The sequence below is a fragment of the Molothrus ater genome, chromosome 20 (assembly GCF_012460135.2).
Source record: "Molothrus ater isolate BHLD 08-10-18 breed brown headed cowbird chromosome 20, BPBGC_Mater_1.1, whole genome shotgun sequence".
NCBI classification, from domain to species: Eukaryota; Metazoa; Chordata; class Aves; order Passeriformes; family Icteridae; genus Molothrus; species Molothrus ater.
In genome coordinates, this window is record NC_050497.2 from 3550864 (window position 1) to 3572850 (window position 21987).

The window sequence follows — 21987 nt, forward strand, 5'->3', positions numbered from 1 at the left end:
CCACAGGAGCACATCAGGTGTGGTCCTGCAGCACACCTCCACTCTGGGTGAGAAAAAACTGGGCCCAGCTTCCCTGCTCCAGGACTGTTCTGAGTGCTGGAAGCAGGGAACAGGAGGAATTTCACTCCCAGAGCTCACTCCTGATCCCAATTACAATGCTGCTGTGGGCGTGCTCGGCGTAACTCAAGTTCCTTTTATGTCTCTTTTATTCTCCAGAGCTGTGCACAGGCAGTGACCTCTGCTTAATGAAAGTCAGGGAGGGAAAATTTAGCCTTCTGTTTAAAAACGTACCACTGGGCTGGCTGTATCTGTGGGAGGTCCTGACAGGTTGAAGGGAGATGGGGCATGGAAGTAAAGACTGTGTGTCTGTTCCCTGCTTAGACGCAACCCCTTCATAGGTGCATTAGATGATTTCCTCATAGAGTCTTCAAATTACATGATTACTTCCATGGATTTAGGGGCAGAGAGCAATGTTAACTCCTAGTTCCTGTAAATTTGGGGATGGCTCTCCTGTGTTCTCACAATTTAGCAAAACTAGACACAAGAGTTGTGCACAGAAGTAAAATCTTCTTTCTGATGGACCCTCTTCAGAGTGTTCTATTGATATTTGGTCTCTCACTCTAGAGAGTCACTTACCTGCATGTAAATTTGTCAAGATGCTTTGATCCTAAGCTCCAGCAGCTGGTTGGGCTCCCAGACATCCCTAGTAACCAAATATATCAAGAACCAGCATTTCTTCTTCTAGCTCCTGTCCACAGGATTGGAATCCTTTCCATTCTCCATCCTCCCTTTCAAAAAAAGGATGAAAAAATGCACACACAATAACATGTAATAATAAAATAACAATAAAGCAAAAGAAACAAGGAAAAACAAGGCAGAAAAAGAGAAGTCCCTTCATTTCCTGACTGCATCCATTGGATGTGTTCATCTGCTGTCTCTGAACATCCATTCATGCACCTCCTGTCTGAGATGCGTGGGCAGATGTGAAGGGTAATTGTCATGGGGCTCTGCAGCAAATTTGGGCAGAAATCTTTGAATGCATCTTTCTCCAAGTTTTCATTGAGGTGACAGCATTAATTTCCATGAATCTGATTCTATCTCATTCTTAGCAAGCAAGTATTTTGGTCAGTGTGGTGTCCCAGAGATGGCTGGGCTTGATAATGACTCTGTTAAACCTTGCTGGAAAGTTTCAGTGCCTTAGAGGGGAGAGGACCAATCCTGAATTTCAAGTACAGCAGCTCAAATTTAGTCTGTAAAAAGGCACTCTTTACCCAAAGGAACAACAGATTTTTAGTGGTTTTGAGTTGCCTACTGAACTGGTGCTGGCCCTGAAGGAAATGGTCTGTTTTTCACTAGTAATCTTTAGATTTTGAACCCACTTCACTGAAATATCATGCTGTAGGAATGAATTCCTCCTGTGCTCTGAACTTCATGAGCTGGAATTTCCCCAGAACTTGGCTTATTAGAAAACAGAGAAGTCTAGATTTTCCATTAGCCTGCACTTTGGGCAGTCATGTGCCACCGTGTATAAGGTGGCAGATATAGCTATCATTCCTAATTATAGGGTTTTTTGAACCAATTTATGCTCGTTTTTTTCTTGTTGTCTGTGGCTTCATAAGGTATAAGGACCTGGCTTAGGTTTTCATAAGCCTGTAAATGCAGTTCCATAATTAGGTTTGACATTCATGGCTCTTTATAGGATTTGTGTGCAAGAGTCTGCAGACCAAAAACTTTAACCCAAGAGTCATCCATCCCCTGTGTAAGTCCTTTCAGCCAGTGGAGTTACATCAGGGTTGAGTTTGGCTCCCAAACTGGAAAAGTAAAAAGAGAAAGTTTGCTCATAGCCTTTCCCACATGATGCTCCTTGTGATTTCTCTCTTACCTCCAAGTCCTCACTGGTAAAAGGAAATGTTTGTCCATAAGCCTACAGTTTTTTTCCACCATGGCAGCCTGTGATGAAATTGTATAGCTGCTAATTTGAGTAAAAAGCAGTCCTAATTGTGGAAACTTGGCTTCCAGAGCCCTCTCCTCATCCAGGACCAAGTGCTAATGCAGGAGTCTCTTTGTAGAGAAACTGAAGGATTATTATTGCAGGGACTTCTATCCTGACTGGTCGTAGAAGTGTCTGAAGAACAACTGCACAACAATAATTCTACATTTTGATTTCTCAGGACCATTTATTCAGGTTTCTTGATTTTTTTTTTAATTTGGTTTTGCATGTATTATTCAGGCAAGCTGAGTCAGACACCTAAACCTCTGCTAAATAGGCAGCTGAGAAATGAAATAGGGAGGCAGTATCCTGCCAGTGGTGCAAGTGGGTGAAGTGAGACACGAAGAGAAGTTACTCACAACATGCCCACATTTTTTCATTACCAGTGCTGCAGACCATGAAAGGAAGAGAGGGCCACCTTTGTCTCCCTCTTCTTTATTCTGCCCCATTGCCACGTTGCATTTTTCAGGTGTTTTCAGCAGGTGCATCCCTTCCTGCACTGCACAATTCAGCCAGTTACTGTCCCTCTCAGAGTGGCTCAGCCACTGAGGATCCCAAATAACCTCTGCCTGAGGCCCACAGTCCTCTCTTCACAGCAGTGCTGAAATAAATCATGCAGTGGCGGTTGTGATGGTTAAAATTTGCATAGCTGATTATAGTAGTTGATATAAATTATTTAATAATTGACTCAAGCCGTTCTTACTAGAGTAGCATAGCGAGTACACTGTGTTACACACAAAGTGTTTGCCTAAAACTTCTGTCCTTTCCGGTGCATTTGATCATTAGGATAATTAATTTTTAACTTTCCATTTCAGCAGAAAGTGTTCCTTAACACAGAACAATTAATTCTGAATAGTGAGCAGCTTACTGGGGTAAATAACCATGTACTTTGGGTCATACAGAGTTCCAGATTTGTGACCCCAAGGAACATAGGGCTGAACTGTGTGAATTGCATCCTCAGCTGATAAAAATCAGCTTAACCTTATGGAGGATGTTAGAGTTACTCCAGTCTACATCAACGTAAACCCTGATCTTGTGAATGTATTAGCAAAACTATTTAAACTGATGGAGAGTAGTTTTGGATAAGATGTTAGGAAGAAATTACTCCCTGTGAGGGTGGGCAGGCCCTGGCACAGGGTGCCCAGAGCAGCTGGGGCTGCCCCTGGATCCCTGGCAGTGCCCAAGGCCAGGCTGGACAGGACTGGGAGCAGCCTGGGACAGTGGAAAGTGTCCCTGTTGTGGCAGAGGGTGGAATGAGATGAGGTTTAAGTCCTTTCCAACACAAACTAGTTCATTATTTGTGAATTGGTGTTTAACTGGATATCCCTGCTCAGCCAGTCTTGCTGGTAGGACAATCCTAAAGATATTGCAAGTTCAAGCAATAAATAAATCCATGGTGAGAGCAGAAATAGATCTGAAAACTCCTGAGGAAATTTTCTCTGCTTCAACCCCTAAGCAACATGTGTTTTCTTTTGTAGTGGTTTGGTCCAGTGAAGGGCAGGGGAAAAAAATATAGGTGAATGTGATTTCCCAGGTTGCTGTCATTTTGTGTTGGATAGAGGGCTCAAAAATGCTTTCTACACAGGCTCTTGACTTAAATCTACAGAAGGTCAGCATCAGAAAACACTTTTGTCAATGCCTTGAGAAAAGGGGGTTAAGTGGACCTGAATTCTAAGTCTTATTGCTTTTAATATAGTTGAATAAGCAGCTCATTCATCTGTTACTAAGTTGGTGTGTTTTCCTGTTTTCCTGGCCTCCTAGAGAAGTGGGATCAGCATGTGATCTGTGTGCAGAGGGAAGAGTCCTGGTGCAATACGCCTTCAGCGCCTCTTCTCCCATGCCCTGCGATCCCTCGGGGCACTGGAGCCCACGGGAGGCAGAAGGTGAGTCACAGGGGTGGGAGCTAACACATGGTGGGACAGAAGGTGGGACAGAGCAAAGGGGGAGCCACACAGACAGGGGGAAAATCTGGGAGTGATTGGTTATACCTGCATGGAACGTGGGCAGGGCTAGCGGGCAGAGGAGCACTGTGCCCTGAAGGAATGCCACTGGCTCAAACACCTGTGTTTTGGCCCCTGAGTCCTGCCCCTGCCCATGAATTAAGTGAATTCCAGGAGCTGAACATGAATTTCACAAAGCAGCAGAGTGCCAAGAAATGCTGACCTTTCACATCTGCCAGATGAATTCCTCAGGGGAGCTGTTTTCTCCCTCTACTCCAACTCCAAAAGTGAAGAGTCATTTTTTATTTGGGCCTGATTTGTTCTGCCTTCACTTGTGGTGAATAGCAGCGGGCTGCAGCAGGAGACAGGCTGGAAGGAGGTTGCCCTTTGGGCCAGTGCCCTGCAGCAGGAATGCAGGTGACCACGTCAAGCCCTCTTGTTCAGGGTGTTTTGCAAGTCATTCTCTTGGAGCCTGTTGGAGGGGGAATGGTCTGCAGGGCTGCTTGTGCAGTGCCATTAGATCTCCATCATTAACTCCTCCACACGTCCCTTCCGTTACGTCCCTGGGTGTGTGTGGTGGAGCATATTTAAGATTGTACCAGGCAAAGGTCAGTCATCCCAAATCACAGTTTGGAAAGAGCAGAGCATTATTTCAGCCTGTCCCTCATGAGCTTTTCCTTCCGGAGTAGCCACACTTCACTGTGAGCACACAGGTGAGCTCACCGAGCCCCAAGAACAATCCTGGATTTTGCAAACTCGTTATACAAATACCTCCTTATGTTAAGGGTTTATTTGTCCTACAAATAAAGCACATGGGAGTTATTCTGCAAGGAATATTATTTAATCTGGCACCCAGGAGCTCTCCCTTGTCCTAAGGTCAGGACACGTGCAATGAGCTGTGCCCCTGCTGCTTGATGGGACAGTGGTCAGTGTCCTCTGCCCCACACACCTGTATCCCAGGGTGGAGCCCAGAAGAGGTTGTGTTTCACTCCAACTCACTCCCTAAATTCTGAACAGGTTGCCTGGAGCAGCTGTGGCTTCCCCATTCTTGAAAGTGTCCAAGTCCAGGTTGGATGGAGCAACCTGGGATAGTGGAAGGTGTCCCTGCCCATGGCAGGGGTGGAGGTTTAAGGCCCCTTCCAAAGCAAACCATCTCATGATTTTAGGGCATCCAAGGCTGCTGGGCACAGCTCAGAGCACACCTGGCCTGTGGGGGGAAGCTCCATCCGGGGAAGCAGCACTCTGGGTTTGAGGGTGATTGGATCACCCAGTAAACAGCATTAGCAAAGTTTGGATCACTCGCAGTAGTAGCTCAGGGTGGAAGGTGGAATTTCCACTTAGCCAAGGATTACAAGACTTTGAAACCTGTTTTCATTTGGAACAAAACTTGAAACTTTTGAAATTCTCCATGAAGGAAAATTAAAAACAAAAAGTGTTTGAGGCCAGCCAAAATGTTTTGTTTAGCTCGTATGAACTTTGGTTAAATTATGACATTTGAAAATATACACTTTAAGTATAGAATCTAGGGCAAAAGCAACTTTGAATATCAAAATGGAAAGTGTTTCAAGGTGCAAAAGTGAAAAGGTTTCTCACAAAAATGTCAAAACACAATGTTCCCATAGTGTTAAAAATTTCTTGCCATTTTCTCTTCCAGGACAAAATTTTGGCCAAATAAACCCAATTTTGCAAAGTGTTTTTATTTTGAAAGGACTATGTATTCCATTGAAATATGCAGTTCCATCAAAATTTCTCCACCAAGCTTTGATTTGAAAACTTCTAGATCTCACACGTCTTGCCAGAGGCATCATTCCTAGAGAAACTAAGCTACTCTAAGATTTATTACTCAGCAGCATTTTGCATTTAATTTCCTCTTCTTGCTGTGTGTGCCTGCATGTTCTTAACTATGAAGGGTGAAGTCGGATCCTTATCTGTCTCATTTAGTTGCTCCTGTGCCACTTCTATGGAACAGAAGTTTGGTAATCATGTCCTCAGGATTAATGAGTTGTTGCCACTTTAGGGTAGAAAATATACCCAGTGTATGGTGTTTGTTGCTCCATGATTTTCTGTCTCCACTACCCCACTCCTCTGCCTATTTGCACTTGGTCTGAGTTAAAAATAGCAGTTAGATCATTGTCTGGCTTCTTTAATTGCCTATCTGTGAGTACTCAAGCCATCAAGCTTTAAATTCACTTTCTGCAGGGGTTCTTGGGTGTAAATCTCCACGGCTTTGAATGTCTGTAGAAAACAAAGACAAAGGAGGCATAAGCATGGCCGAAATGAACTCAGGTTTAAAATCTGAGATGACACTCATGGAAAATGTTCTGTAGGACTCATCCAGCTTCTGAGCAGAAAACCACACTCCCCACGTGTCTCTGGAGCAGCTCTGGGTGGGTTTGATCTCATTTTCCTGAGGTCTCCTACCCCAGGCAGCTGCACCAGCGGTGGTCTGGGCTATGTGGGAGCTGTGCCCATTGCAAAACCCTGCTGTGGGCAGTGTCCTTCCTAATTCCCTGCTTGTTCCTGAGCATGGTGGGATCCAACACTGAGCCTGAGGCATCTCATGGTTCTTTCTCAGCCCGTTGTGGCCCCTGCACGAGGGGCTGCTTGTTCCTTGGCAGGGGTTGTTGAAGGCTCATGAGATCAGGCAGCTCTGATTTACTCTTTATCTTCACCGTAGAGCCAGAAAGCTCTAACCTACCTGGATTCTCACCAGCAGTACCAGCTAGGTCAACAAACCTTACAGCACCTCCATAACTCTGTCAAAAGGGGGTTTTATGTAAGAAAGGTGATTTTGGCTCAAGCCCAGTGGGTACCTTTGCTTGCTGTGCAATATATGCATATATCAGACAGTTCCTCCTGCCTGGCTCACTCCTGACTGAGAGAAGTGTGAGATTATTATAAAAATGTTGCTGCCTTGCACTGCCCCTAGACCTCAGCCTTTTCCTGGTCTAATATTTCCCTCAAGAGCAATTCCTTCTGTATCTTACTGCCCAGCTGGACGCTGGAATCCGATTGGGTGGTTCCTTTATCTTGACCACCTAAGAAATGTGGCAGGTGAGTTGTAGTTGTAGGAGGGGTGATATTCTGAGACTCCTGATGCCAGATGGCCTCTGAGACTCTGTCCCTGTGCTGGGGAATTCATCTCAGGGACTGCACTTAACTGCACAAGGAAGGATTGACACACCAGGCTGTAGGACAGCATTTTAGGGAAAGGCACCCTCCTAACCTGCCATCCCTGCTCTCCAACCAGGACATGGGGTTTGGCTCAACCTCACAAACCTCACATTCCTGTTTTCTGTTAGGCAAGACGAGATGTTGCATGAGATGCTGTTCTGTGTCTGATCTGTTTCGTAAGGCAAAGGATTTTCAGAATCTGAATGCAGGGGGAAGAATAACTTCTACACCCTTTCTTTCTACAGACAAATATTTGTAATTTTCAGAGTATTTACCTATTTCTAGAAGTCCAGTTATATGAAATAAGGTTTTTGTCCTCTTCCATAATTAAATGAATCTTTCTTACCCAGGTCTAGGTGTTAGATACTATTTAAAAGAGTCCCTTTATCTCAGCTTCATTGAGGTTTTTAGTTTATGAATGACTGCAATCTACCTGTCTGGGGGTAGTGCTCTGTGTGCTAAGCTCCCTGGAGGCTGAGTCCAATTCATGCACCTCCAGGGATCACACACTGATCTACCAAAACGTGCAGGTTTGTTTGGAATTTAAGTCTTACTGAGCCTTGAACTGACAGAGGTGAATTTGCAGGATCCCAGGTGGGGACGCACTGGGCTGTGAGCCATTAGTTCCATTTTCCTTTCTGCAAGAGGGCAGTGGTAAAATTCACACATCTTTCCAAGGCCCTATGAGATGCTGGAGTTAAAAAAGACCTCAGGGCTGCAGTCAGGAGTTTGCTGTGGGTCTGAGAAAGTCGTCAGAGGGCTCAGCCAAGCACACCCAGCTGGCAATGAGGGTGAGATAACGTGAGCTGAATGGGGTATTGCTGCTCACAGTGATTATCCACAGGGCTCGCACACTTGCCAGGGGGGAAACTCGAGCGTGTTAAATGGACCTCTGGCTCTCTTCGAAATGTATCACTGCTGTGCTCCCTCCAGATGCTGGTCTTAGTGGCATTCCTGCTGCTCTGTGCCATGTGAGGAGGAGAGAGGGGCTCTGGGATATGGGAGGTGAGGGGGAAGCATGAAAAGTTGGGCATCTGCAGGACAATAATGTTGAATCACAGGAAGGCTGCCAGGAAATCTATTCTGCATCTGGGTTCATTTGGTATGAACAGGAGAATTCCCTGAGCTGTTTATCCTTGACAAAAGAGACACATTTCTAACACTTCATTGAATCACAGACAATCAGAATAACCTTCACACGTTGCCCTTTTCTCTTTAAATTAGTAGTGATGTCCTGTTTGTCCATGTATGCCCAGTAGTTTATCTTGCTTTTTCCTCAGTTGCAAACAACTGTGCTGTCCTTTTTTTCCCCTCTGCCTTCTGCATTTCTCTCCTCTCATTACCTTTCTTTATCTTCTTTTCTGTACTTTGCCTTCTCCCTGTCATGCTTGCCTCCCTTTTTGTGTGATTATTTGGGAAGGAAAAGGGAATTTATAGCTCTCACTGGATTCTGTTACCAACTGTTCCACCCGTCTGACCCCTCTGGATCTTGCAGTCCATGACTCCACGCCAAGTTGTAATGTTACCATAGTATTTGGGAACCCAGCAAGCATTGTGGCTTTCATTATTTTTTAGTACTACCTCCCATGTAGTTGAACACAGCCAATGGTGAGAAGAGTAAAAGCACAAGTGCCTGTTGTTCCATCACAATGAGAGCAAAGAGACAGCTCAGACCTGTGCTCCATGTGCCTCCAAAAAAGGGGCCTTGCACAACATGCTAGATCAACCTGTAAATGCCACAGGAGTTGCCCCTGAACAGGACAACTGCTTCTTGGAACAAACAAAGGCTCTTTTCTTGTCTTTGTTAAAGGGAAAAATATTGTATTTTTGAATGAGAGGCAAGGGAATAAGTAGGAGGTGAACTGGAGGCAAAGTGACTCTGTTAATCAGGTAAATTACCAAGTGGAAGCGGTAGAAAATGCCATTGTTTGGCACAGGGAAAAACACTAGAAATAGGAAATGCAGGCCCAGCTGCACAGGCACAGAGTGTGTTTTGTGGTGTCCATTCCAGCTGGGCACTTATACTGGGTTTGTGTCTCCCACCTGGCCAGGAGACACTGGTGTTCTGTTCCTCCTCCCCGTGCTGGCCCTGCTTGTTCTGGTGAAGTAAATAATTGGTTTTCTGGACAGATTGGTTCTCCTGCCACCAATCTGCCTTTAAACTGATGCCAATGAAAACTCATGTTCTCTAACTTCTACTTCTTCTGTGCCCTCTCTTTGATCCCTTCTTCCTTTCCAGGGCACCCTGACGTTGAGCAGCCCTGTAAATCCAGCGTCAGGACGTGGAGTCCCAATTCGGCCGTCAACCAACACACGGTGCCCCCAGCCTGCCCTGAGCCCCAGGGCTGCTACCTGCAGCTGGAATTTCGCTACCCCCTGACTCCAGAGTCCCTCACAGTCTGGGTGACCTTCGTCTCCCCAGACTGGGACTCCAGTGGAGCAGTGAATGACATCAAGCTGCTCACCGTCAGCGGGAAGAACATTTCTCTGGGGCCGCAGAACGTCTTCTGTGACATCCCACTGACCATAAAGCTGGATGTGGGGCAAGTGGGAGAGGAGGTGTATGGGATCCAGATCTACACCTTGGATGAGCACCTGGAAATCGACGCTGCCATGCTGAGCTCTGTCCCCCACAGCACCCTGTGCTCAGGCTGCAAACCCATCCAGTACAAAGTGGTCCGGGACCCCCCTTTCCAGTCTGGATCTCCAGTGGTCATCTCAAACCTCAGCAGGAGATTTGTTGACACGTAAGTAGCTGCTTTCCAGAGAGCTGGATAGATCAAAGCAATGCCATGTTCTTCTCATCTTTAGGAAGGATGTTGAGATGCTTGAGCACATCCAGCGGAGGGCAACAAGGCTGGTGAGGGGCTTGGAACACAAACCCTGTGAGGAATGTTTGAGGGAGCTGGGGCTGTTTAGCCTGGAGAAGAGGAGGCTTAGAGATGACCTTGTTGCTCTCTACACCTTCCTGAAGGAGGTTGCAGACAGGTGGGGTTGGTCTCTTCCACAGGGCAGCACTGACAGAACCAGAGGACACAGTCTCAGCCATGTCAGGGAAGGGATAGGTTGGATATTAGGAAAAAGTTTTTCACCAAAAGAATAATAAAGTACTGGAATGCTCTTCCCAGGGAGGTGGTAGAATCACCATCTCTGGATGTGTTTAAAAAAAGGCTGGACATGGCACTTGGTGCTATGGTCTAGGTGAGGTGTTAGGGCATAGCTTGGACTCGATGACCTTAGAGGTCTCTTCCAACCTCATTATTCTGTGATTCTGTGATCCTTCTAGTGTCCAGAACTACAAGTGATTGTTAAGGTGTTGAACTAGACAGACATGCCTAGAATTACCAAAATAGGATGTCCTCAGAGCTTGTCTCTGAAATCAGGAACATTAAACCCAAATGAAATAGCCTGAGATTTCATGGAGAGTTTTTGATAAATTTTCAGGCTGGATGTACAGGGATGTGTCATTCAGGCTTTCTTTAACTAGAAAGGATAATGCAGTCTACCTAAGATATGACAAATTTAAGCTAACCTAGATGAGGATTTCTGGAATAACATGTTCATAATTTCCTTGGCAATCTTTTGAAAGTAATGTTTTGGTGGAGAAGGAGAGAGCAAGACTTTCAGTGCTGGAGCACCAATTAACTGCTCAAGAAAGTATGCAAAGAAATACATGTGCATGTTCATGTGTATACAAATGTGTTTCACCCACTTCCATTTTCTGCTTTCATGGGTCACTAAACCAAGTTGTGTTGGTGTGAGATTGTTCTGAAATGGGAAACATGGAAAATACTCCAGTTTGTTGTAGAAACTGAGTGTCATCCCAGATACAGTCATCTAGTAAAAGGATGCATTACTGTTGAGGAAAGTTCAAAATATTTACTAATTTCAAGGAGATCCGTGATCTACCCATAAGCATTTGCCAGAAAGAAAAACATCTTTTGCATAACATGATTCCCTGGAAATGATTCACTCATCTGTGGGAGCAACATGAAGCTCTTTTGAAAAATGAACACCAGATAAAAGGAAACCTGCTAAGAAAACTGCACTCTAATTTAGAAAAGATGATCTAATTAGTACAGCTAATATCAAGGAAGCATACATCATTATGGTCTTCTAAAGCATATTTAAATAGAATAAAAATGATTAATTAACAATTCAGTAATCACAAGCTACCATTCCTTTTCATAGCCCAATTATGCATCTCAGAAGATGCAAATTGTCCCTACAGGTTTAAAAAATTAAGGTAACTAACAATAGTGAATCTAAAAACAAAACCCAGGTCATCACTAAGATTACTCATGTGCTGAAAGTTAAGCATGTGCTTAAGTGCTTTCTTGGGTTGTAGCCTTGTTCAAACAATTGTTGGCACTTAGCATGAGATGGATATTGGCATATTGGAAATGTGGAAAGTGGTGAATTTTCCCAAGATTTTGCTGTGAAAGCATCTTTGCCTGAAACCTAGCCCACTCTCATTGGAAAATGGGACTGGTTTGGTTTGAAATATTTGCATACCTTAGCACAAGTTCCCACAGAAACAGGTCCAGTTTTGACTTCATAACACAATGTGAAAGAAAAAAGAGAAACCCAAAACATAACTTGTATTCTGAATTCTATTTCTTTGTCTTTTATTATGATTTTGTGGGTCATTTCTAGCTTACAGCTCAAGTGGAGGAGTGCTCTAAGAATTAAATCAGTAGCCAGGAATTAATGACAGTTTTCCTGAGGGTCATTGATTAAATCACATTGGGCAACAGCACTGTCCCTGTCTGTATGTCTCAGGTAGTTACACAGCCAGCTAAAAATCAGACAGAACATTTAATTTAGTCTTTCTGGTCTCCAGCTGTGATCAGTGGACAGAAATGGATGCTCCTGGAAGCTGGCACAGCCAACCTCAGAACCAAATCCCATCCAAACCCTGCAGGCTGCTGGGCTCACTTCCTCTGTGTCTTACTGGGGACCAGAGGCAAAACCCTTCCAGTGAGCTCTGGCAGGACACTTGGGAAGGGAAGTTTTAGTCACAGGGTGAGGAGATATGCAGATTCTTAAGCACTCATAGATGGCTTTGAGACTGTTTTGGCTGAATGAGGGTGGGCAGGCCCTGGCACAGGGTGCCCAGAGCAGCTGGGGCTGCCCCTGGATCCCTGGCAGTGCCCAAGGCCAGGCTGGACAGGGCTGGGAGCAGCCTGGACAGTGGGAGGTGTCCCTGCCCATGGCTTTGGAGCAAGATGGTCTTTAAACCAGTCTGTGATTGTGTGATTCAAGACTTCTGCATGTGTTTGAACTTCTGAGAAGTGAGATGAATTTTTGATCATATCATCTGGGCATAGCACTGATCTGTAACCCCTGTTGATGGGGATATCCAGGGGCTGCTTCTGGACCATACCTTGAGACATAACAAACTCCTTGAAACTCTGCATGGGGTTGTGGTTTTCTGGTAGAGGCAAAAGCAATATGAATTTCCCATTGGAACCCTGTGCAAAGACTGTCCAGAGTCTCTGCACTCCCTAAGCAGGAAGGAAAGGACAAGGGAATTCAGGGACAGAGGCACTGGGCCATGCTCCTATTTATGAATGTGTGTAGAGGCAAATGCTGTCTCTCTCCCCTGTTCACATCTGCCTGTTTACCTCATTCTGCACCACTAGAATTCAGCATATTTGTGCAGCCAGACTTTGCAGCCCCTTTATCTCCCTGTGAGCCCCAAGCCAGTTGCCCCTCCTTGGTGCCCTTGCATGTTTTCCATATTAAATAAAACAACACCCCCACATGTTCTGTGGAAGGCTATTTTGAAGGCAGTCACATATCTTTACTCTTGCCTCCTCTGACCTTGATCTTTACTTTCTCTTTTTCTCCCAAAGAAAATATTTGCTTGCACTGTTATCTGTAAGCAAGATCCTTTCCCCAGGTGTGGTGATGCTGAAAGAAAAATTAATTTCTTTTACCTTCTTCCTGTCAAAGAGAGGAAACTTCCTTTTAAGCTGAGAGGAGAGACAGCCTTTAATGGATAGCCCTTGCCTAGTCAGCAGTGGGTGCTCCACAGAGGAGAGTAAATAACTACAAGAGTGGAAACATTTTATTAAGAAATGCAAAATAATGCCAGACCTTCTGTTCTCAAGCGGAATTTTAATCTCAATTCTTGGCTCAAATTGAGGCCTTAAACATTAATTTCTGAGGGACAGGACCTTATCCAGGACCTTATCCTTGGACCTTACAGAAACCAGACAAGATACACTCAATTCCATTGTGTGTGATCAGCCAGGATTGCTGGTATCTGGGATACAAAATTAGACTCAGAGCTAGGAGAAGAGAAGAAACCTAAATAAATCAGTGGGGAGAAAAAAGAGGTCAGGCCAGGTGCAGCAGAGAAGTGCTGAGTCTTCACACCACAGCAACTGATAAGGAAGAAGCCTCATCTGCAAGTCTCACAGTCTCAGCTCACAATTTAATGCAATGTGTGGGTTGTGCACATGCTCAGAGGCTGTTCTCTGAAATACTGTGTGACATGGTCACAATGGCAATTGGGGTAGTGGCTTTTCACCATTGCTGGAGGTTTTTTACACTCACATTGTTGTGTTGGAGAGTTTTTGAAGAGCTCAGTGATTTTTTTTTTTGAGCTTTTTCGATTTTTAATTTTTTTTAAGAGCTCAGTGAGCAGGCAGTGCCAGAGCTCTCTGGATGGTGTCAGTCCCAGCCCATGTTCCCCATGGCACTCCCAGTATCCCAGTTTGTGAGCAGTGAGGAGCAGAGTGCTCTTACAAGACCTACGTGCTCTCCTCTGGCAGACCAAGCCAAGACACTCTGAGGTTGGTTTTGGAAAGTTGTCAGATTAACTGAAAAACTTTCAAAGAGTTGGAAATTTTTCCAAGTTTTCTTCCACAAACTTTGTAAGAAGCCTCAAAGTGTGGTGGACAGCACTGGATCAGGTTGTCTTTGTGTTGTTAACCAGTAGGGTTTTTTCAAGACAAAGGCATTGACTGAAATAACCTGAGAAAGAATCTCAGCACGAAGCCCTGGTACAAGGTTTGGGTTTGCAGAATTGAGCTTCTCTGAGAGGCAAGTTTGCAGCCCTGTGATATGTTATTCTGAGCCATTCCTTCCAGAGCTTTGGTACCGAGCTGACACATAGAGATCCTGCATTCAGACTTCAAAAAAGAAACACTGAGAGAGAAGCTTGCATTTTCTTCTACAGGGAATAGGTTTTTCTTCTCAATTTCCTTCTCATTTTTGGCTATTTTGCACTGACATTCTATGGCTAAACCTTTTCTGTTGCTTGATAATAGTTGGAGGGGACAGATCATCATCTGTGTAAACAGCAGTTCTTGTTCAAATAAGTACAATATTTTAAAATATGCTGTTAGAATCAGACTTCCATTCAGTGCTGAACTTGTAAAATCCATGTCATTTCTTGGGTTTTAACTCTGTTTTAACACCTCAAGGTGGTGGACTAAGATCTCACTCTGGCTTCTTGGAGTGTTTGCAGAATGACAGAGGAATTGCCACCCTCAGGATGGCAGGTGGCTGGAGGGCTCCTGTGGCACTCTTTGTGGGCCCTTCGTGTTCCATTGCTCATGGGTCCTCAGCAGTTCACGTGCTTTAGCCCTCTACTTCATCCAACACAACAATTTGTTCCCAAATTTGCCTTATTAATGCATATACCATTTGTTACTGGTCCTCACTTGGAAGGGGCATATGGTCAGTGACTTGTCAGAAATCCCAGATGAGGAAAAATGGAGACAAACGGAAAGTGATTTTTTAGTCTGAAGGCTCCTACAAATATGACCAAGCAGAGAGGCTGGAGAATCAGCAGTAGCTGTTCAAAATGAGCAAGACAAAGGATTTTCTTTTCCATGGACAAAGCTATTTTGAGCTTTCCTAAGAAGCAAACACCTTTCTGTCCCACCAGGTTTCTCTTAGCCCTGCAATTTCCTTACAGTCACTTATTGGTGTGCCTTTTATCCCCTGAATTCATGAAGAAGAGTGCATTTACCTGACCCTGGCCCTGCTGAATGGACTGGGAAATTAAGACTATCACACTGATGATATCTAAACCCAAGTCCCTGCAGAATGCAACACTAAAACTTCACAGCAACATCTGTCCTTATTATGGCGTTCCTTCCTTCACCTCAAAGATCTATTTCTCTTCTTTTTCTGAAGGTCTACCAGCCAGAGGAACGTATGATCTAAAGCAGCTAAAATGAATTGCCAAATCTATCTGTCATGAAGATAATTAACACCACATTTCCACCCAAACAAGATACAGATCACTGGGTGCTTTTTTTCCCTACACCAAAAGCTGAAGCCCATATTATCACCCATCTTTTGCTCATCCCTCCTTCACAGTTACTATGCCAAACTTCTCTCAATATGCCAGGAAATACTGGGGAGTATCTAAGATGGAACTGAAATATTAAGAAAACACTTTGCATGCCCAGATTTATCTGCAAGGTTGTCCATGTGATGCTGGTGTGCTACACATCTGGATTCTCAGCTGGCTTTAGAACTGTAGATGCCATTCCAGCTGTCCTTGTGCAGGAACACCTGCCCAGGTACCCTGGAAAGGCCTTGCCTTGATGTGTGCACGATCTCCTAAGCTTCTTCATCCCCCTGATGCTTCATAACTGCCTTGCAATTAAATCACAGAATGATAGAAACATGGAATGGTTTGTATTGAAAGGGTCCTTGAAGATCATCTCATTCCAGCCCCTGCCATGGCCAGGGACACCTTTCACTAGACCAGGTTGCTCAGAGCTCCATCCAGCCTGGCTTTCCAATTAACTTCTCGCTTCACCTCTCACTTGTAATAAAAAGTTTCCAGTTTATTCTGACTTTCCTGGTCCTAACATGTGTAATATTGTCTTATACCAACATATGGACCATTTCAAGACATCCAAACCTGTAAATTATTCATTTCTGCATTATAACTCCATCTTTCTCTGCATTGACTGAGCCTATTTATCAATTCTCTATGTCTCTGGATATTTGAACTTTTGGGTTTCTGAGTTGGTTTTTTTTTCAGGAAATGTTTGTTAGTCAGCCTCAAAGTGATAACTGAATGAAAAAATTCCATTTTCATTCAAATTTATCTTTCTATCCAATCTATTGCTGCTACTAGATGTAAATGCAAAACAGTGTGTCCGTTGTTGAGTCACTGACTATTTAATTCCCACTCTCACATCACACACTACCAGGGAAATGCTGTTATTGAAAGCATTTTTTCACTAGTCTCCAACTAGGAGGTTTCTTTCCCATAATTGCACAATTCTCCATATTATTTTTTCTTTAGTAATAGGTTAGAGATCCCTGGCTATATTCACATGACATTTTACAGCTCCTCTCTGGTAGAAACACTTTTACCAAGCTTCAGCAGGAACAGATTTACCCTTATTCACACTTTCTTGCTCATTTCTAAGAGTTTCCCTATCATTAGATTTCCACACTAGCTTTCCATGGACAAAGCTATTTTGAGCTTTCCCAAGAAGCAAACACCTTTCTGTCCCACCAGATTTCTCTTACCCCTGTAATTTCCAGTTTCAGGTTCAAGAACTTGCCTAGTTCTTCATCCAGAGCCCTTTTGTTAAGGAGTAAATATTTCATTTTTCCCTTGCAGATCCTACTTTCCCAGCAGGAATAGTGACCATGCTGTCACTGCACAAAAAACTTGTCAGTGAAGAGTTTTGAGTGTGTTGGAGCTGCCTATGATAGTTTTGGCAAAGTTGTGATGTTTGATATGCAGCTGGTGTAGGACAGTGTAGCAGTTTTGGTGCTCAGCAAGGGGCTGGCATTGTCCCTGTGCTGCTCTGAGGCCATGCCTGGCCTTGGCTGTGTCATCAGCAGCCAGTACAGATTGCTGCTCCTGCTAAAAGAACCTGGAAATCCCCCATGATGCAAGAACAGAACAATGCAGGACAATTGCCTGTCCCACACCTTCCCTCCCAGCACCAGGAAACAGCTCATAGGTTCACCTGCCCCTAACAGAGGTGACGTGCTGTGGGAAGGAAACTCCTCCATGCAGTAGCAACTGCACTGCCAACACCCCTTGGGGAAATTCTTTCCTTTCCCAGCAGTGGGGCCTCACCTGTGGCTTGCACGGGTCTGGACAGGGAGGCACAGGGGTGAGTGATGCTGCTGCCTGTGCCAGGCAGGAACACACAGCCCTGCTGTGCACTGAGGGCTCAGGGAGCCAGGAAGAGGAAAAAGATGAAAACTGCTTCTATTCCATCTCCTGTTCCTGCCTCTCTCCTTCAGGTGCTGTGCTGTTAAATCCTGAGGTGGTGGTTGTTATTATTTATAGCTACCAGCTGGCTGCTGGGTGTTTCACAGAGGAATTCACAGGGTGCCTCCATCCAAAGAGCTCCCAATGAAGTGTTGGGGGCCAATGGTGCTGCTGCTCTCAGGGGTGATGCATCTCCACTTGGCTGATGTGATTTGACAGGTGGAAGTCACATTCTGATGGCTTTCCTTCTTCCCTGCTTTCTTCATTAAAGGTGCCAGGTTATCTTTGCAAGAGAAGAAAACCTGCTTCCTGACCTCACACACAGAGCAGATAGAGCAATTTTTTCCCTTACCACCCTCTGCCAAATTGCCTTAACCATGCCCTGGAGAGGAGAAAGAACAATTTAACACTCTTTGCCCATTCAGGAGGCAGCTTTTCTGCTGAGTCTGTGCAGGGAGGCCGTTTGGTGCCAGCTGTAGTGATAGATTTGTGGTTCCTCGCTGTTGCGGTTTCTTATGTAACGCTGGAACTAAAGCTGGCACTTGACAGAATTCGGAGCTCCTGTTCTGGCTTGGCTGCACATGATGCAAGAATAAAGGTAGTAAGGGTAGGTTGATATCTTTATGGTTTTGTGATCCCAAGACAAGGAACCCCAGAGGAATTTTTCAGGCTGGGTCTATTTTTGCAGGATGGGATTGCTCTAAATGCCCCACAGCTGCCAGTCCTAAATAAATTATTTCAGGAAAGAGGGACTGCCCCATCTGGGGAGTGACACTTGGCTTTGGGATCAGCTCTGCTCCAGCCAGGGACTCCTCAAGGACTGCTGCTACATTGAATTCCAAAGTACCAAAGATTCAAGTACCATTGAATTCCAAATCTCCAAAGTACCTCTTGGGCAATACACAGAGGCTGTAGAGAGATCAACCTGTAGACTACAACTTAGCCATGTGCAAGTGTCCCTAAAAAAGTGAACATTAACAGCTGTCCTATTATTATCCAAATAGATACTATTAGAAATTGATATATTTAATGACTCCCAGTCAGGGTGGAATTTGAACTCATGACCTAGAAGTAGTAGCAGAGTTTTCAGCTGCAGGAGGAAAAAAAAAAATAGAAGGTCAAACAGGACTTTTCCTGCTGGGTAAAATAATTTATTGCAGGTGAAACAGTCTCAGATATGTGGTAAATTAGGCTGTGCATTATCTCATGGATAATAACTTCTCTCTGATGTTTGGCTTCTTGTGTGCATCTTTATTTTGGGCTCTAAATAAGATAAGAAGCACCAGAAATCTCCCAGGAATAACAAATGCATTTTCTTTGCTTGATTGAGGAAATAAATATTGGACAGACATGTGTTATGCAACAACTTAAAAATAACTCTCTTGTAAAACTTGGAGTGAGCCTCAAATACCGCAGAGGTAGCAGAAATGTGTTACCTACCTTTTTATCAGTCAGCCAATATAGCTTTTCTCAGCTACTTTTGCTGAACTATTGGCCTGATCATTTCCTGGGCATTTTATTTTAATATATTTTCCTAGGAAACGCATTCCAAGTCTCTGTTAAATTTGAAACTACACTCAAGCAGGCAAGGGTTTGGAAAGAGTGCTGCAGTCAGACTGAAATACCTGTGCTGTCCTTTATATCTTGTGGGACCTGGTGACACACAAGACAAAAGTGTGTCCAGGCTATGTTGGACAAGACCCTGGGCAATCTGGTCTAGTGGAAGGGTTGAAACAAGATGAGTTTTAAGGTCCCTTCCAACCCAAACCATTCTGGAATTCAGTGATTTAAGATCTACCACTGCATGGTGTACAACCTGCTGATCCTGCTGCAGGCCCAAGGCACCCATCTTGTGATTGTTTCACCCAAACTTCTCTCAGTCTTTTTGGTTAGGATCTCCTTAAATGAATGGTGGCATTGGGCATCTCTGTGCTGATACCCTAATTCCAGCATTTTCCTGGTGCTTTTGTGATAAGAAGAGCAAGGTGGAAAGAAATCTCCTTCTTCTTTTCAAATTGTACCTCAGAGACGGTGCCTGCAATTTGATAACCCAAATTACCAGTCCCTGAAAGCCCAGTGCAGTTAACCAGGTCATTAATTCACAGTGGTACAGCATTGTTTTTAAACTGTAAGACCAGTTGCAGATGTAATGACAATAGAGGAAATTAGCTCGTGATGGGATTTTAGGAAGAGGCTAGTGGAAGTATGTTCAGTAATGTTCAGTTATTAAACCATTAGAGATCCCACTGGAGACCAGCCAGTAGGATTTCTCATAATCTGCAGTGGTTTACGGCAAAACACAGAACCCCTGAGGAGGGAAATGACAAAATGTTCCTCTGGAAGAGTTGCCACATCTCCTCACCCATGTCTGTGCTCTGCTCTGCTCTTGGTGTGAAAGCACATCCCTGTCTGTAATCCCTCCCTCCTCCACAGCCCTCCTGCCTGGCACCCCCAAAATAGGTCCTGGTGAGGTGGGATGGTGGATGTGAAACCAGAGAACATTGCAAACATCTGTGTTCACTTGAGGCCCAATCTAAGCTCTACTGAAAATGCACAAAATAACTTCCACTGGCTCCAGGAGCCTCCGGATCAGACACTGTGAGTGTTTGCTCCCATGGCTCTGTTCACCATTTTGGTGGGATTACAGGGAAACAGGAGGGTATTGAGTTCTGAAAATCAGGTCTTGGCTCAGGCCTGTTGTAAAGAAATCCAAGAAGTCAGGTCTGGATTCAGAGAAGGTGAAGAAGATTATTCTGCCAAGCTGACCACCCTGAACTGGGAAGAGATTTCTGCCCAAACTCAATGGACTGCACAGGGCTGAGGGCAGCAGCAGAAGTGCTCCCAGTCCAGGTGGTGATCCAAAAGTTGAGGGGTGATCCAAAAGTTGGCTCCTTTTTGGAGATCCAAAGGTTGGCTCCTTTTTGGTGATCCAAAGGTTGGCCCCCAGGGTGTGGTGGGTAGGGTGTGCATCAGGAACTTCTGCAGTGTGAGCAACCAGGCTGGCACTGTTACAGAGACACCATGTCACAAGTGGGATGTGGGTAAGGGTGTCAGGAGCCAGGCAGTGCTCAGAGAGGCATGATGCAACAGGCAGAGCTGTGTCAGTGACAGTGATGGCCTTGACAGCAGTATCCTGTCTCAGCCTGCCTGCTGGCTCTGTTACTGTTTTCTCCCTGCTGCACTGGGACACCAGAGCACTGTCCTCAGGTGGAGGATACTGGCATCATTCCCTTGAAATCAATGGAGAGCTGCTGGCTTCTGCCTGGAAATAGGGTTTTCTGCAAGGTAGGACTGAGAGTTGGTGTCTGAAAGATGGCAACTGAACTGAGAGTCCAAGGTTTTGTCTTACTGTAATGTATTGGGAAGGGAACTTGGTTGGGGGGAGGAGGAATGTTTGGAAGGTTTTCATCCTCAGTTCTGTGTGTTTCTTTTATATATTGTAGGTTAATAAAGTTTTTTTTTTCCTTCTATTCCTAAGCTGGAGCCTGCTTTGCTCTATTCCTGGTCACATCTCCCAGTAGACAGCTTCTGCCTGGAAATAGGTTTTTCTGCATTTCATGTCCCCAGTCTTTCCTTCCTCAGCTAAACCACACCAGCCTCCCCTCCTGCAGTGGCCACATCTGAGCCTCATGCTGAGAAGTGCTCCCATCTTGCTCAGGAGTGCAGCAGTGAAGAAGAAAACACAACAGATTTTTTTTTTTTCCTTCCTTCATTCCCTGCTTCTAATAGCAACCAGGTGCTCTGACACTTAACCTGTGTGCTGCCGTGAAATTGCCTGTCTGGTGCAAACACCCATGTGAGGCCCAGGGCCTCGAGGATTTACTTTATCCCAGGATTTGTAACCTAATCTCAGTGAGATTGTCCATTTATATCAGCCACCTTAAAAAATCATATTTTTGTTGTTAAACATGAGAGGAGAAAACCGTCTCTTGACATTGTTTCTTTTGTTTTTTTTGGTTTTTTTCAAGAACTGTCTTTAAGGCCTTGGCTGCAAACTTTGTTTTTTTTACTAAATATGCTACTGTGTTTTAAACTGATAGCAGGGCAAATGCTTGGAGGATTATATCAAAGTCTGCAGGAGTTAATCAGTTGCATTCATATCTATAGGTTTGCTACTTACAAAACTTAACAGTCCTTGCATGAAAGACAGAGGAGAGCAGTATGTTTTAAAAAAAGAGTTCAAAAAATCAAGTGTGTTTAAAGTTCTAAACAGGACTTGGGTTTCAGAGCAGAGGTGCTACAGGCAGACATGTAATCCTGCCCCAGGGCATCTTGTGCAGGCATGGAGCTGCTCTGAGCAGCAAATGCACCTCAGAGGGACAGATGAGCAGCTGAATTGCTGCAGTGTTTTAAACCTGCCATGTTTTGCTGAGTTACTTGAGATTTACACCAATGGAAACGAGAGCAGAGCTGCAGACTAATTGCCTAGTTTGGATTTGTGGTGGTTGTGAGAGTTGGTGCTGGCTTTGGTTCCTAGAAATATTCTAAGGATCAAAGGATATTTTCCTTTTCTAATACATTGGATCCTTTAACCTCTGACTTCAGTCCCAAAGCCATGGGTTATTGCATAAGTGGGTAAGGTGACTGGTTTAGGTGTTAGTTAAACTTTCTGACACAGCCAGAAGCAAAAGTTGAGTCTGGGCTTCAGAAAGCAGAGTTCTGCTGGTACA

The 21987-nt window shown here is 44.6% G+C and overlaps 1 protein-coding gene across 1 annotated transcript in view; it reads left to right on the forward strand.

Annotated features, from left to right (window-relative positions):
• Positions 1–21987, forward strand: part of PAPPA (pappalysin 1) — a 174783-nt gene that overhangs the window by 63062 nt on the left and 89734 nt on the right. The window contains exons 6-7 of the mRNA XM_036393969.2: positions 3752–3873; positions 9344–9851. Of these exons, the coding sequence (XP_036249862.1) occupies positions 3752–3873; positions 9344–9851 (630 nt within the window). The remainder of the gene's footprint in view (positions 1–3751; positions 3874–9343; positions 9852–21987) is intronic.